Genomic DNA, 15,528 nt, shown 5'->3' on the forward strand with positions numbered 1-15,528 from the left:
AAGCAGATTGGTTTTTTTCATTTCACAAGTATGGAAATTATCTAGCAGAAAGATGCATTAAAAGTTCAACACGGTTCCACACTTGTTCTTTGGAGATGATAAATTAGAAATGGTCGAAACATACCACAATCAAATACTTGATGGCCTGACGCTCTTGCCAACACCGCTTTGGAGCAGGTTTTAGTAGGGACTAGCCCTATCAGCGGCCAGTGCCGCACAGCTTCTTCCCGAGAGATTTCTTAGACTCTCACACTGATCTTGGTTTCACAACAGCAATGATAAATAGTGCATCTGCAATTGAAACCTTGTGTTGCTGAGTGTAACAAAATTTACCTTTTTTATTGTAGATACATAACTCTAGTGCCACTATCAGAAACTTGCTCCTCATATTTGAAGCACCAAACTTACAAGGTCAAAAGTGCCCTGCAAGAGTGTGGAGTTGTGCTCAGTCAGGAGATACATAGTTTTACTGATCAGACCAAGCAAATCATTTCATATTGTTCTCTCTTCGTGTTGTCATCTTCCCATTGGATGGAGGCTTTGTTTAGCAGTTGACTGTGAGATCTCAAAACAGTGAATTAGAGTCCAGAAGAATGGCTCACAAATTAATATATGATTTCCAAGACCTAGAGTCAAAGATATCAAAAATCCACAAGATCATTCAACACAGACCCAAATCCTATGTGACAAAAATATTGTCTATTCCACTTGCATACCAAAGTTTCTATTCTTTTCCAAGCGCTTTCTTACCCAAATCCCCAACCAATATTGCCTTCAAACCTTCATCAACATCCCCTTCTTAAGCTTCTTCTGATCACAATTATTCCTTCCTCAAAATTAAGTTAATTTGCAAGTGTCATTTGATGATCAATTGATGCTTGATTTTCTTTCACAAAATTTCAAGTTTATGGATGATCTTGGATTGAACTTTACAATTGACTAACCTTATTTCCTCATTTCTTTTGAACCCTCAACTTCCATGAAAACGATTTTTGTCAAACTGTCTATTATTGAAATGATGAAACATTCTGCCTTATCAATTTTGTCATGTCATTTTTTTCATCATGGTATTTTTGGATTTCTGCATCACCAAAAAATCAATCACCATCCACATTAATTAGATATTTTCTTCTTTGGTTTGGGGTTCAAATGAGTCTCTGTCTTTCATCCAAGTTTCAAGTCATGAAGTGTTTAAAGAATTTTCAAAAAATCGACTTGTGCTGCAATCAATTCATACAGTCTCATAGAAATTCAACAATCATGTTTGAATAATCAATGCCACATGATTCATTTCAATAAACATCATCTACAAATATCTAATTCTTCAACTCAGAAGAAATCATCAATGGATGCTTCTGCTCTTGCTGCTTTGAATGAAGTTATAGGAGCATGGTCAATTCTTAAACTTATAGAATTCATCGTTTCTTGATCAATAATTCATAGAGAAGACAAAAGTAAAATTGACTTAAATACTCAGGTAGCCCCTAAACTTCCTGAGCCTGAACTGATTGATTTTTAAGGCTGATCATTATCTGAATTTGATTTCTTTTAAATTTTCCCAATAAATTTGATGTCATGAACCGCCATAACACAGGAAAGGTGAGCGCGTGAAACCTCAGAGATAATTTAGAAGGCAAGAACGCCTCTCAAATTCTCAGGCTGAGTTTTTCACCACCCGCTCATCCCTTCCTTTCCAAACTTGGTTATTGCAAGCTGCTCATTAGCATTCACACCAGTGGATTTTTGTGCACATCCCACCCACCCAACGTGCAGAGAACATCCCACCCACCGACCCTGAGGACTCCAGCCAACGGGCCTTGGTTTAGTAAAACCAATTGTGGTTTACAAAAACCAAAGACCCCAGGCCAGGGCCTTTCACCCCGCGTACCGTACCCGCTTGACAATTGTAAGGCTACACACGGGTGGATGTTCACACACAGAGACCACGAGGGTCTCAGAGATTGTAGCCCACAGGCTACGTGAACACCACCTCCTCTCACATCCATAGGTAACCACAGTAAGCTGAGAATGGATCATCAAATCCAATCAACTTCTATTAAGTTTGTCCAAGTTGGACCAATCAGATGAATACTTCATAAATTCATTTCTGATCCAAATTCATCAATACACTTCCCATCTTGATTGGATTGATATGAACTGTTCAAAGCAATTGCTACATTCTTCACTTAGATCTAATTGTGATTGTTGTATGATGGAATCCTTGATTGATCCATGGATTTTGGGGCAACGTACTGAAAAACAATTTCAACTCTTCTATGTTGAGTGCACCATATAAATCCTACATCAGAACACAAAAGTGACTTTAGAATTCTGGGTACATAAGCAGGAAGAGACAATCCTTGAAACACACCTGATCAAAGGTTTCAAAAAGATCTTTGGAAAACACATGGCCAGAAGGACTAAGTTTGACTGAACATTCTTTTGGAATATTGGATCTTCCCAAAAAAAGTTCTGAATAAATATAGTTGAAAAGAGGTACAGGTCAAGTTTTCAGTGAACCCATGGGGTAAAAATGTTTCACTTACTGTGAGATCATCACCATATCCAAATACTCTTAATACACACCAAACTATTCCTAATCTTCCACTTTGAATGACACAGGTATCTAAATAGAGGAATCCCTCACAAGTGATATGGCTATCAAACGTCAAATATCAAATATCTTCTTGTAAAGCATCAGTTTGTACTGGTCTGAGCTCTTTGTATTACTATTGTAAAGGTACAGCAAAAATTTCCACTGTAATTTTACACATGACAAAACAATGAGTAAGTGATATGCCTATATGTCTTTTTTCTGTGTAAGGCTGGACTACCAACTCTTTTTCAGATCCGTTGAACAGATCAAAAGTAAGGGAAAAAAAGGCCATCAATTCTACACCTACTTGAATCTTGTGTAATTCTTTGTTGTCAAATATGTTATCCTTATTACATCACACAATTTGAGTACTTGTGTGAGAGTGTTTACCCAGCGGTTTCAATGACTAAGCAGTTGACAAAAGAGAAAATCCAAGATTGACACACAACACAAGTTGATGACTGAATTCGCATGTTTTCTTGGATCATAGAGAGGTGCTCTTGGATGTAGAGCAGCATTTTGAGCTAGGCAAAAGGTTTCCCTAATTTTCTAAGACATCGTTGGAAGCTACAGCCTATCAGCTTGAAAGGGGACCAGAAGAGATATAAATCATACAGGTGAGGCTTTTGCACTACTTTTCATACAGGTTTCCAATTCTTTGAATTCTCTCATCAAAGGCACCAGTTCTAATCAAAATTATTTGATGACCAAGAAGTAAAGTTCATTGGATAAGTAAGATAGTAAATCCAGGTACCTGCAAGCCAAAGCATATGATATTGCATCTGATTGAAAAGCTTCATTCTCAACACCGTCATTGTCTCTCAATTCAAACTTATTTCCAACCAAAATCACTGGGCTAAAAAGTCATGTGACCCAATGTGAAGGAACAAAATCTTGAATTTCAGTCACCAAGATAAATTGGCAGTTTTTGGATATTGGCATTCACACCTAAAGATGTAATAGTGGGTAACCAATAAGTCGTACTTCAACCAAATGCATTAGGACTTCCAATTGAATAACTCATCACTACTACATGAGCCATTATAATTCCAGTTTCAAGATGATGTCAATCTTCAGGACATGCTAATATAAAAAAAGTAAATAAAAAATTAAAAATCATATGTGACATTTGAGGAATTGACTACTGGGCTTGTAATAGAAGTCTCTCATGGCTTTTGCAAGAAATGAGGTTAGCCTATCAATGTTTGACTTTGTTTGATTTAATCAAGTTTCTGGCCGAGTCAATTGACTCCCTTTTTAAAGAAACTAGCACCTTGCGGCGGGTGCCGCTGTCAACATTTCAAGTTTTGTTGTATGTCTTGATTTGTCACATCAAGGATTTCCTGAATTCCCCCGAAGTACATTGCAACATAATCAAATTTGAATTATATCAATATCAACTAAATGTACTCAACTCTTTTGTCTCTGATGTTGTCATTGTATCAACCAAAACAAACAAAGGGAATTTTAAGAAATCGTTGTGTGCTGTGTTTTGTTATCTTTTCTCTAGGAGTCTCAACTGATGTTGCTGAGCTGAGTCAGAACGGAGTCCTCAGTTCGTTGAATTCAAGATTATCTCAAAATCAACAAACCCGCCTCTTGATCCAAGTCGAGGCCGGGTCGAACGGGTTCCGGGCTACATAGACCGGACCTGTGTGTAATTTATTACACATCGCCATAAAATCTCTAAGATTCGAAATTCACATAACTTCGCATCACAACATCGTGTAGAGTCGAGTGTGGTATCATCGGAGTCCGCCAAACCTTGCGGATCTTTTGTAAAACTTAAAATTGTGTTACGGGAGGAATTCGTGGGGAGAGAAAATTGTTAAGAGTTGTTCTGGTTCTTTTTGAACTGCAATAATTTTAAGGACGAAGGCAGCGTAACAGCACTGGCAGTTTCATCCGCTCTCTCGAGTGGTGATTCTTACCTTCTCCGGCTCAGCCTACGCTACACTGCGTAGGAGTTCTACACCGCCAGTCCTTTGGGCCTCCAAATCGACTGGACCCTTGCTATCATCTTTAAGTCCGATAATTGCGAGATAGTATTACAGCAAAGGATCAGCATATTGGGTGTTAAACATCTTGAAAACCATGGTGGGTGCAACTCGCCCACACAGAATTGTTAACTTTGACCTTTTGACCGCGCGCTATATTCATTGATTGAAATTCCTTCAAAGCCCAAAAGTGAGGACTGTTGGACAACAAGGCTGGCGGCGCAGATTGGGGTTCAATCATGGCTACATGAACACTGTCAGTAATGGCAAGTACTTTGGACATAACCAACGGCCAACCTACTGCCTGTGGAAACGGCGGGACGCCGGCCTAGCGCAGAATCCAGACCCATGGCCTGGTACAATTCCGGGATCAATTGCAACAAATTCCCCAATTGGGGACCACCAAAGACTCGGGTTTGTAGGTCGTGATCAAAAAAGGATGATGATGATATTAACAATCTCAACATTAGGCGAGTGTTGAATGTATTGGCAATATCTTGCCCTGGGCTGTGATGATTCGAGTGAGTTGAAGCGTGCCGCACTACGCCGTTGAAGGATTCAAATTTCTCTGTTGCGAAAAGAGAAGCCGGGCCAAACCTTCGGATCAAATATTGGAGGTGAACCAACATATGGAACTTGGGTTTATTCACCCAGCGCGCGTTGAGGCAGACGAGTTTGTTGAGAAACCTACTAATGTGAATATCCAATTCGGCAAGGTATTTCTTAATGTCGGGTATATCAGTCTGGAATATGTATGAGGAGAGAATGCAAAGTGCTATCCACATTTCCCTCTTGTCCTCGGAGATATGTTCAAATAAAGCAAATGGCATCATCTGCAATACGGTGCGGAATTCCTTTCCCACCAAGCTTTGATAATATGTGATAAACACATTGGGCTGAATTGGCAGCACCTTTAATCCTTTTGTACTGACTGAACGCCATCTGCCAGAGATGGTGTTGTACAACTTTGATCCAGGTTTCGTGTTGCCCATTTCTTTCATGGCATCACCAAATAAGTATTTTGCAATGCCCAATAACACTACATGTAGCACCTCCACCGGTGTATTGGCATGACCGTTGAAACCTGGCAGATTAGCAGATTTTGTCAGTTTGTAGGTAAAGCGCTAGATTTTATGGAACCCACCTTTGAGTTGCAAAAATGGATTGAATAACCGATCCCCGTATTTAGCATTCAAGTCCTGACAGACTTTGTTGACCTCAGCTGGCGGTAGGTTCTTGTGAGCAACATTGACGGTTTTCACAAAGTAATCGTTTAGGGTGTCTCTAACACCAAATTCGCGTGATCATGCTTCCACACGTGTCTTCTGATTTCGTTTTTGGGATGTTTCCCAGATATACTTGGTTTGCTGCCTAGTCAGATTCCAATCGCGCGACAGGAGTAGACACTGTAGAAAGGAACACCAGTAAATAGTTTCAGCTTAATGCAGACCGCTTTAATGTATCTGGCATACTACCTTATTGCCGTGCTCGTCGAGGCCCATGAACGCCCGAACGAAGCCGTCAGTCTCTTTATCGGCCATTTTGGAAGCAGACAATTCACACATGCGACATGGCGTCAACGTATTGGCGGGATTGAGCGTGTTTGTAACCTCCGCATGCATTGGCGAATCCCCGAGGTGGCACAATGGGACAGCCATGACCAACACCTCTTCGCCGAGGTTCTGGTCATAGGCAACAAAACCGTCGTTACTGTGTTCGCTGTAAGGTAAGTGGGCACGATTAATGCCCATATTTAGCACGGTTAACCATTTGAAAGTGAGACTTACTTGAGATCGTCAACGATCTGGTCAAATAATTCCAATGCACTCGCACAATTCGAAGTTGCAAGGAAGTGTACATTATATTCCTGGTTGTATAATGCAGTAATGCAGGCGGCAATCCAGCCAAAGTAAAATAAACACACATGTGTTTATTCCATTTTTTGGACACGTTGCCCGACATGTCATCAGAGTATAAAGATACAGGCACATGCACTACACAAAATGTAATCTTTACCGGGCGGTAAAGAAAACTACTGACATAGAAAAATCCTGAGGCAACAGGAAGAGAGCTAAAAATCTGAAAAAATATGCACCTTGTTCCTAGATGTTGGGGTGTGATGATGAGTATTTTTTTGTATTTTACACACAGATATTGGTTAGTCTACTAACAATAAAGGCTGAGAATCATCAAAATCCCACCTGTAACAATACCTGAAATTTGGCCCATGATTTTGAAGAGAGGATTTTGAAATCTTCAAACATCAATACCTTTTGCAGTTCTAAATCAAATCACTCGATTTTAAGTTTATCAAAAAGGTGAGTCTTTCCTTTACATTTATCATTGAGACATCACATCTGTAGCCGGTCTACAAAAGATCCTACAGAGCAATTCATGCAGAACTGTTTGAGCATAGGTAGAGCGTTTACATGACTAAATAACACCTTACTGCCTTTATTAAGTGTAAAGGAGAATGGTTCAGCTTTTGACTGAGCCAAAAATTGAGTTGTTTGGAGCAGAATTGCAGAAGTTGTTGTAGTTTTTAGACCACAAAATATTGTCTTCATGATCATGACCCAAATTTCAGGTATTGTTACAGGTGGGTTTTTGATGATTTTCAGCCTTTATTGTTAGTACACTAACCAATATCTGTGTGTAAAATACAAAAAAATACTCATCATCACACCCCAACATCTAGGAACAAGGTGCATATTTTTCCAGATTTTTAGCTCTCTTCCTGTTGCCTCAGGAGTTTTCTATGTCAGTAGTTTTCTTTACCGCCCGGTAAAGATTACATTTTGTGTAGTGATGGCGGATAACTTTTCCGCCAGCCTTGGCTCGCCAGCTATTTTGAACCGGATGCAATGGGAGAGTCAGATTTTGGGGATCTGAGGGAAAGAGCGATGTCAGATTGAACCACCAAAGCCGCATATGATATCAAATCATGTGTCACTCTAGACTGACGATACATGTAATCTCCACATAGGTCTTTCAGCCAAATGCCTTGTTTGAGTTCAATCTGCGCCAATGGTTTCCAGAAGTCGGAGCACTTGATTGTAAACAGGTCTTCGGAGTGGAAAGTTGGTTCTTCAGGTATGATGATCTTCAAATTTCGTGGATGTTGTGGATCAGGGATAACCAACGCAGGGAGACACTTCGCCATTAGGCGCTGGTCTTGTTGGAAGAAGACTACCGGGACCACGAGCTGGTGTGTTTGTAGTTCAACCGGCTTGTAGATGTAGTAGTGACATTTGTTTTCTGATATCATCTGCACGCGTAGTCAAGGAGAGTAAAGTTCGCGCCATTTTGTAGACTGTGATAACCGGTTTGTAGGCCCCTTGTTCGTAAGTTCTGGGAGATACACCATGTGAGGGCTGACCAAAGGGTTGGCCAACTCCTGGTAAATCTCCGTCAGTTGGATTATACCAAATTTTGGTTAGAATGTCCGAAATGAACCCACATTCATGATGATTATCTTGATGTCTAAACCAAAAAGAGGGTTGCCACAAGGGCTGGTGTGTTTGCGAATCACTAGCCCCAAGTTCTTCTTGACTCGTTTCACCACGGCCCTCAAGGTACTCCAGTCCAGAAGGTTGATAGCAAGTATTTGCAGGATTGAGCGGATTCTCTGGTATTGGGTGCGTGAGAGGAGATTACGTGTAGATCCAATCATCAACAAGCCCGCGACATGCTGCAACGTGGTAAAGGTCAGTGTTTTGGTTTTGAGAGACAGGGCTTGATGGGAAAACTGGTTGCTCTCACCTCAATTTTTTTGAACAGGTACTACCTTTGCTAAAAAGCTTGCCCGGGTCTGGAGGCAAGAGAAGTCAAATTTGGCCGCAGCCTGCTGTGAGGATTCCAAATTTGGCTGATCACAATTTTCCAACAAAGTTGACTTGAGCTGATTGTCTCTGTCTTTGCGAAGTTCTGAGACTCATTATAACTATACTTACAATATATTTAGAGCTTGGTAAGACGTGATCAATCATACAGCGGAGCCCAGCTTTCATTTGATGATATCAAGTATGTACATGCAGCACTGACAGCCTATCTGGTGTAGTGGTTTGGATTGGTGATATGCGAGGTTTGAATTTGATTTTAGCGTGTTCAAGCCTGCGTGTTCCTTTATGCTTTTTCATTTTAGTCTCATTGAAAAAGCACAAGTCTTTTTTATCACAATTTTTTTTTTCATTCTCCTTGCCCAGTCCAGAGCTCAAGTAAGGTTATGATAGGACAATGATCACACTGACACATATACAAAATGTGAATCTCGATCTCAGTTCAAAAGTTTAGCAAAAAGAGTCAAACAGTCAGCCTTGAACCCACGCCAGCAAGACTGAATATCTACCAACATTCAGGCATCATTATGCCATTTGACCACCTTTGCTCTTATGCCAGTAAACTAAAGCGAGTTTTCATCACACTCGGAGCCTGACAGGACTCGCATAAACCAGCTGTATGCTCAATTTGATCATTGGGAGCTAGATATGTGTGCTTTATGATCGATCTCAAGATATCCCAAAGCCAAAGATGAGCAGATCGAGTCGATCTACTTGAAAATCTGTGATCGGGCAGATTTTGGATTTGAGCTGCGCAGGGGCTTCGCAGCAGGCTGCGGGCAAATTTGACTTCTCTTGTCTCTCAGACCCGGGCAAGCTTTTTAGCAAAGGTAGTACCACTCGGCGGCGTCTTGAACGTTGATGTTTGCAATATCTTCCGCAAGAGCTGCCTCATCCAATCGCTCATCGTCATCATTGTCTTCATTGGCAAGTGTCAAAGGCTGCATGCAGCCTTTCAAATCCCATTCCACCGTCAGAGTCGTCTGAATCTGCATTGGTGTGACCCCACCCAAGGTGAAACGGGTTGGCTTCATCGGGGTCAAGACCATGTAGCAGTGTTAGGGGCGAAGGAGGAGGGGAGGGTGAATCTCGGTGTTTGAAGTTGTCGCCAGATAAATCGAATAGGTTGTTCAGATTGTCCAACGTTGGGGATGGAGTACGTTGGCTAGCGCTTGCGATTTGCCGGCGATAAGCGTGATCGGCCTCCTGCTGAGTGACAAAGGCTTGTACCGCGTGCAGATGCGACTTGGAGGAAGCATGAGGGTATATTGTCTTCATGCTGTGTCCACCTTTGCACACACTGCATCGGTATCTCGTTGGGCCATGATGTTGCGGGTGCGACGACATATCTGGTAAACAAGTACATCAATAGAATATCCAAGCGTCTTCTGTTTTGATAATGAGGTTGAAGACGTACATTGAGGTAGTGGTGGTGCCATTGGGGTGAAGTTGATGGTGTACCTCAAGTGGTCGTTGGAAAACGGGGACTTGTGCAAAAAATCCAAGCTGGCTCTGGTGCCCCCAAAAGCCGTCTGCCAGCGGGCCACTCGGTCTGATGGTCGAGCTGGACCGTCTGTTGGTCTGGGTGTACCCTCTGATGGTCTGGCTGTTACGTCTGATGGTATAGCTGGACCGTCAGTCAGTCCATGAGGACGGACTAGGGTCCGCCAGAGTGAAACTCGACCATGGCTTGCCGAGGATCAGTCTTGATGGCGGTCTTGAGTCCTTCTGTGGACCTGACCATTCTGGGATGTTTGGCTTGCAAGATTCTGACTCGAAGTCACCCCGTGGTGTACACAGAGGTGGAAGCCTTTGGAGCACTTTACAGGTTTCTCAGGTTTTGTCAAGCTGTACAACTTCTTGATTAATCCCAGCTAGTGAAGACCGGCGTCAAACCAGTTTTCATGTCGGCATGGTTTATTAATTGCCTTCTTTATAGGTGTTAATCAGTGTCTCCTTTCCTTAATTTCTCTCCATTTAATACCATTACAGATTGTTTCTGTTGCTTTCCTCAACTATACTCCCATCAATTCCATCACCAATCACCCTCCGATAACCTCAATCAATATCATGTGCAACACGCACCAGCAGCCCACCATTGACTCTTTCTTGACCTCTGGATATGACGCTCCACCTCCTCGTTGGTTGTCTTGTATAGTCACTGCGGCTAAAAGAGTTCCGGGAATGATTATCCCCTCGTCCGACTGGCAACATGGCATGGGGGACTTGTTCTCAGTCAGGGATGTCAGAGATGCTCATGTCCACCGCCGTCAAGAGCAATCTGCCTTCTTACCTGGCAATGATGTGTTTCATGATCCAGCTTGTGGAAGATCAAAGACTGTTTCACATGCAGCATCATCTGTCAGTATCTTCCTTTTCAAGTTTCTTTGTTTTTACAAACTACAGTCGCGGTTGTGATTGAGAAAATAATTATTACGTTCGATGAAGAAAAGAACAACAAAAGAGAACCAGTTGGTCTTAATATATATGATGTAATCATCAAGCTTAATAAGTGATGTCATGATCTTAGAAAGAAAAACATATCACTTCTCGTATGTACATATTACCACACGCGTCATGCTAATGGTGATGTCGCTATGCGATACCCAATTGTCTCCTCACATGATAAAAATGATTTTCAACTGGTCGGCCCTGAGATACAACTATCACAACTGGTATTGACCATGAAACATAATGGCTATTTAGAATCAGACATTGCATTAATAGAATCCAAAATTAAGCTTCAACCGAGGGGGGCGTTCTTATAGCATAGGTGTTAGCGGCATGTATGGTTATGAAACCATACATTCGTCCAAACACATGAAGTCAGAAAGAAGAGATTGGCTCGAGATACACGTCTGTGTGAGTTGTGCATCCACCCGATAGGTCCATGTGTTTCACTTCGTCGCCATGTTTATAGGGGTTGAGAGACTTTCGGGGACGATTTGTTGCTGAGGTAGGCCGCTATTGAGAGGTACAGCCACAGGAGGAGCTTGGTACTCGACAGGAGTGGGCGAAAACATATTAACAGCGCCTGCGTTCACTGATCCAGATAAGTTGGGTGTCATATCCCCTGATACCTCAGCAGTGCCAACCACGGCTGGAAGGATAGGGATTGCAGCTGGCAACGTGGGTGCATCCCTGCGTGTCGCCCCGAATGGTGGTCAGCGGGGCCTCGCGCGTGATTGAGTACGGAAGAAGTGGGAGACAAACCAGGTGATTTTGAAGCGTGTGACTCGAGGCTTTTCGGCGAGGACATTCCGGACGAGTTTACTAATGATAGGTGGGTTCGGGCGTGATTTAATCATCTCCTCGGTAATCAATTCGGAGTCAGAGTAAAGGGCTCGGAGGTGGGGGTCGTCATATTCAGTATTGACATAATAGCCCACGCGAACGAATTCCTTGTTCTTGTAAGAGGCCGTGAGGAGGATAACGGTGACGCCAACCAGCTCATGGGAAGGAATGCGCGACGAATCTGGAGCAGCTGCCTAAAGGAGAACTGGTTGGCTTTTGGACCGCCTCGAGTGGATGACGTCAAGTATTACGACCAGCCCAAAGGCGGAAAGCGTACCTCAAATGCAAAACTGTTAACACCCACCGGCACAGGGCCCACCATGCAAGTATCAAGCTCTTGATCTTTGTCGGTACTTTCCGCAGAGCCAACATATATCAACTTCCATTCGATGTCTACGATATAAACCCAGAGGCCCAAAGTGAAGGTTTTTGTTACATAAGATAAATCGTAGCATACATGAGATCGTCACAAGTACGTGTGAGATAAAGGACCTACCATCTTCGAGGGGTGCGATACATTCAAAGGTAATCTTAAATTGATAAGGGTCGGTGAACTTGGCTGGGTTGTGGAGAACAGCAATATCGGCTAGGAGGAACAAACGAATGCTTGGGTGAGTGCTTGACAGACAAGGTATTGGAAGGGGTTATCAATGAACTCACTGATGTTGACAATCGACATGACCGGCAGAATGGGATCGAGGGATATAGAGCAGGATCGAAAACCTTGGTATCGTCGAAGTTGAGATGAATGATGAAGTTCCTATGGGATCTAGGGCAACACCAGAATAACTGCGAAATTTATTGCGGTTGTGCAGCGGTTGTGCAGCGGGCCGGGTAACCACTACACCCAGCGAAATACATAGTGCGATCTGCGCACCGCATCACATAAGCATAAATCCTCATAGCGAGTCCTGCACCACGCAACCCGACCCGCAAGGCGGATCTCCGATATATTGCGGAGTAAACAATTACTTAAACCGGCTGGGTACAGGGTGAGGCAAGGGACAGTCTCTATGTAGTCTCTGTCATCTCTCAAAGGAAAAAATCGGTACTACACATTCAAAATCAACAAAAACTCTCTATAACCTCCTTTATCGCTAGTTATGCCTCAAAAACGCCCACCGGACACCGGTGAGGTTAATCAGAACCAACCCCCTCCTAAGAATCCGACTGTATTACGATCGAACGACTCGGATTCAATGATGAGCGACTTCCGTTCTATGTCTTCAGCTGGACAACAATCAAACGATACCCTACTCCAAATCATGATTAGGATGATGAATGGGTTTGAAAATACGATCAACGAATTAAACAACACGATCAAAGAGCTCAGGGAAGAGATCAGGATCCTCAAAGAACGCTCACCTACCCAACGTAGTGTTAATCAACCCACCGACAGTAACAACACCCCACCCACTAGACCAATGGCTTGGACCAACCCGTACCCCAAACATCAATCACCACCAACTCCGAACCCTCCGCCGAAAAACGCAGAGATCAACAAATTTAGGACAGCCACACTTATTATCCACAAGACTCCCGGGACCGAACCATTCAAAGGTATGAAAAACCGTGAAGTGGTTCAAAGCATCAACAAAGTTTTAACCTCAATCAACGCTAAGGTCAATGACACTCAAGTCAAGATACGAGGTGCATCGATTCTACCTTCTGGTGACATACTCATGAACATGGATAACCGCTTGATGAAAACCTGGCTCCTCGAGAACAAGCACATCTGGACGAAACTTGCCCACAAGGAATTCGAAACCTCACAAACTAGATACCCGGTACTGTTCAACTACGTTCCAGCATACTTAGAAGTGGATAGCACCGATTTCCCTCAAATGATCTGCGAAGAAAACGATATACCGATTGAACTCATTCATTCTGTTAAATGGCTCAAAAACCCGAACGACACTGGAAAGCAACATGGCACTATTGTCCTTAATCTCCTCGACAAATATTTAGCTCATAAATTAGGCAAAGGCGGGCTCTACGCTGACTGTAACTGGTTAAAAAGCAAACAATATGTACAGGGTCCAACGATGTGTTTCAACTGTCTTGATTTACATCACACTCACTCTTCATGCAATAATGATGCCTTCTGCGCCAAATGTGGTGATCCCCACAACACAAAAGATTGTGCTAACAATGACACTGACCAAGTCTGCGCTCGATGCTTTCACTTTGACAGCCAAAAAACAAAAGATAAGGTTGACCGATTCTCAGCTAAGTATAACCACTCCCCAAAAAGCTTAGGCTGCCCACTAAGAAACACGAAGTATAAAATTATTCCAACATCCAACACTGAACATGAGTTATAACGGTATTAACCCCCCTCCCAACTGCCCAATTATCCCTCCTTCACTTGAAATTGACGAGGATCAATGTTCCGAACATGATCTACCAGCTAACACTAATTCTTCTGTAGATACCTTCTCAATCTTACACTTTAAATGTCAAAATTCTATACAGGTCACCCACGAAGCGTTAACACACACCCAACACATGATCTTGAGCCTCCAGGAACCATGGTTCAACACGCTCTCCAACAGTTTCCCCCAACACGAAGCCTGGCGACAAATCACAGCTTACAATTACTCTGCTAAGTCTTGGTCTGATAGGCCAAGAGTTTGTATTTATATATCAAAAAAGATCCTCACCCAACAAATCGAAATTTTACCTAGCTCATCAGATATTATCCTAGCGGTTAACATCAGAGACCCCTCCTCTCAACAAGTCAAGATTCGCGTACTATCGTGGTACAACCCACCCGGATCACTCAGAGGACTTCTTTCACTCAAACACTGGCTGAAAAGAAACCACAGTAGACAGATCCCAACAATCCTTATGACAGACTCCAACCTTCATCATCGTAGTTGGAACCCACCTGACTACCAAACTACGGACAACAACGCTAAGAAACTAATATCACTTTGCAGCTCGATAGGCCTCAAACTCATCTCGCCAAAAGGCATTGCCACTCGATTCTCTACAGGAACCCATTCGACTACAATTGACCTCATATGGTCTAGCTGGAACCTAACAGCAAAAGTCGTAAGCTGTAGAGTGATCACAAACAGTGTATCATCAGACCACTTCCCAGTGGAGACAGTACTCAACCTTTCCCTTGCCCCCCCAAATGACTCCCATATTGCGTTCAAAATTGCTGACATTGATATTACCCGCTTACATAAGAAAATCTCATCAAAAATTCACCTTCTTCCTACAAACTATAACAACACTACAGAAATCGACTCGGCAGTCTCAACTCTCTCGGATATCATCTTAGAGGCGGCACACGACCAAGGTAGGAAAGTTAAAACTAAACTCAACAGACACAAGGTCTGGTGGGATAAAGAGAAACTTAATCCAATCTTGAAGAATCGAAATCGTGCCCGCCGATGGATGTTACTATCAAATCTCCCGGAAGCTCACAAGTGTTATGCGGAATGGCAACAATTTTTCAGAGAGCAAGTACTCAAAGCCAAGACGGACCACTGGAAAACTTACCTAGCTTCAAGTTCAGGCAACGACTCTTTCAAAGCCTTTCGATACGTAAAGCCGAATGCCTCCAGTGATATTGCCCCTCTCAAAAAAGCGGATGGATCAGTGGCCCCAACCATCAAAGAACAGGCTGAATTACTCTATTACGGCACTTCAGTAGCTCATGCTGATGCGGACCTTTCGGATATCCCTTCAGACTTCTGGAATCGAATCACCTCATCTCCCAACACGTTTCCAACACTAAAGACCCACGAACTCCGTAAAATCATTGACAACCTACCGAACAAGAAAGCTA

At 42.8% G+C, this 15,528-nt stretch overlaps 2 protein-coding genes across 2 annotated transcripts; both read right to left on the bottom strand.

Moving 5' to 3' along the window:
- Positions 1 to 2,420: 2,420 nt before the first annotated feature.
- MELLADRAFT_96038 (uncharacterized protein) lies at positions 2,421 to 3,268 on the bottom strand (the record flags this gene model as incomplete). Its single annotated transcript, XM_007418369.1, has 4 exons — positions 2,421 to 2,658; positions 2,904 to 2,967; positions 3,043 to 3,145; positions 3,212 to 3,268. 4 exons carry the CDS (start codon positions 3,266 to 3,268, stop codon positions 2,421 to 2,423), a joined length of 462 nt encoding a protein of 153 aa, XP_007418431.1.
- A 7,571-nt stretch (positions 3,269 to 10,839) lies between these two features.
- Positions 10,840 to 12,405, bottom strand: MELLADRAFT_118566 (uncharacterized protein; the record flags this gene model as incomplete). The annotated part of the gene is made up of 5 exons (XM_007418379.1): positions 10,840 to 11,573; positions 11,646 to 11,920; positions 12,004 to 12,119; positions 12,223 to 12,312; positions 12,387 to 12,405. The coding sequence occupies 5 exons, from the start codon at positions 12,403 to 12,405 to the stop codon at positions 11,330 to 11,332; spliced, it is 744 nt and encodes a 247-aa protein (XP_007418441.1).
- Positions 12,406 to 15,528: the final 3,123 nt, after the last annotated feature.

Source organism: Melampsora larici-populina, assembly GCF_000204055.1.
Source record: "Melampsora larici-populina 98AG31 unplaced genomic scaffold MELLAscaffold_90, whole genome shotgun sequence".
Lineage (NCBI taxonomy): Eukaryota > Fungi > Basidiomycota > Pucciniomycetes > Pucciniales > Melampsoraceae > Melampsora > Melampsora laricis-populina.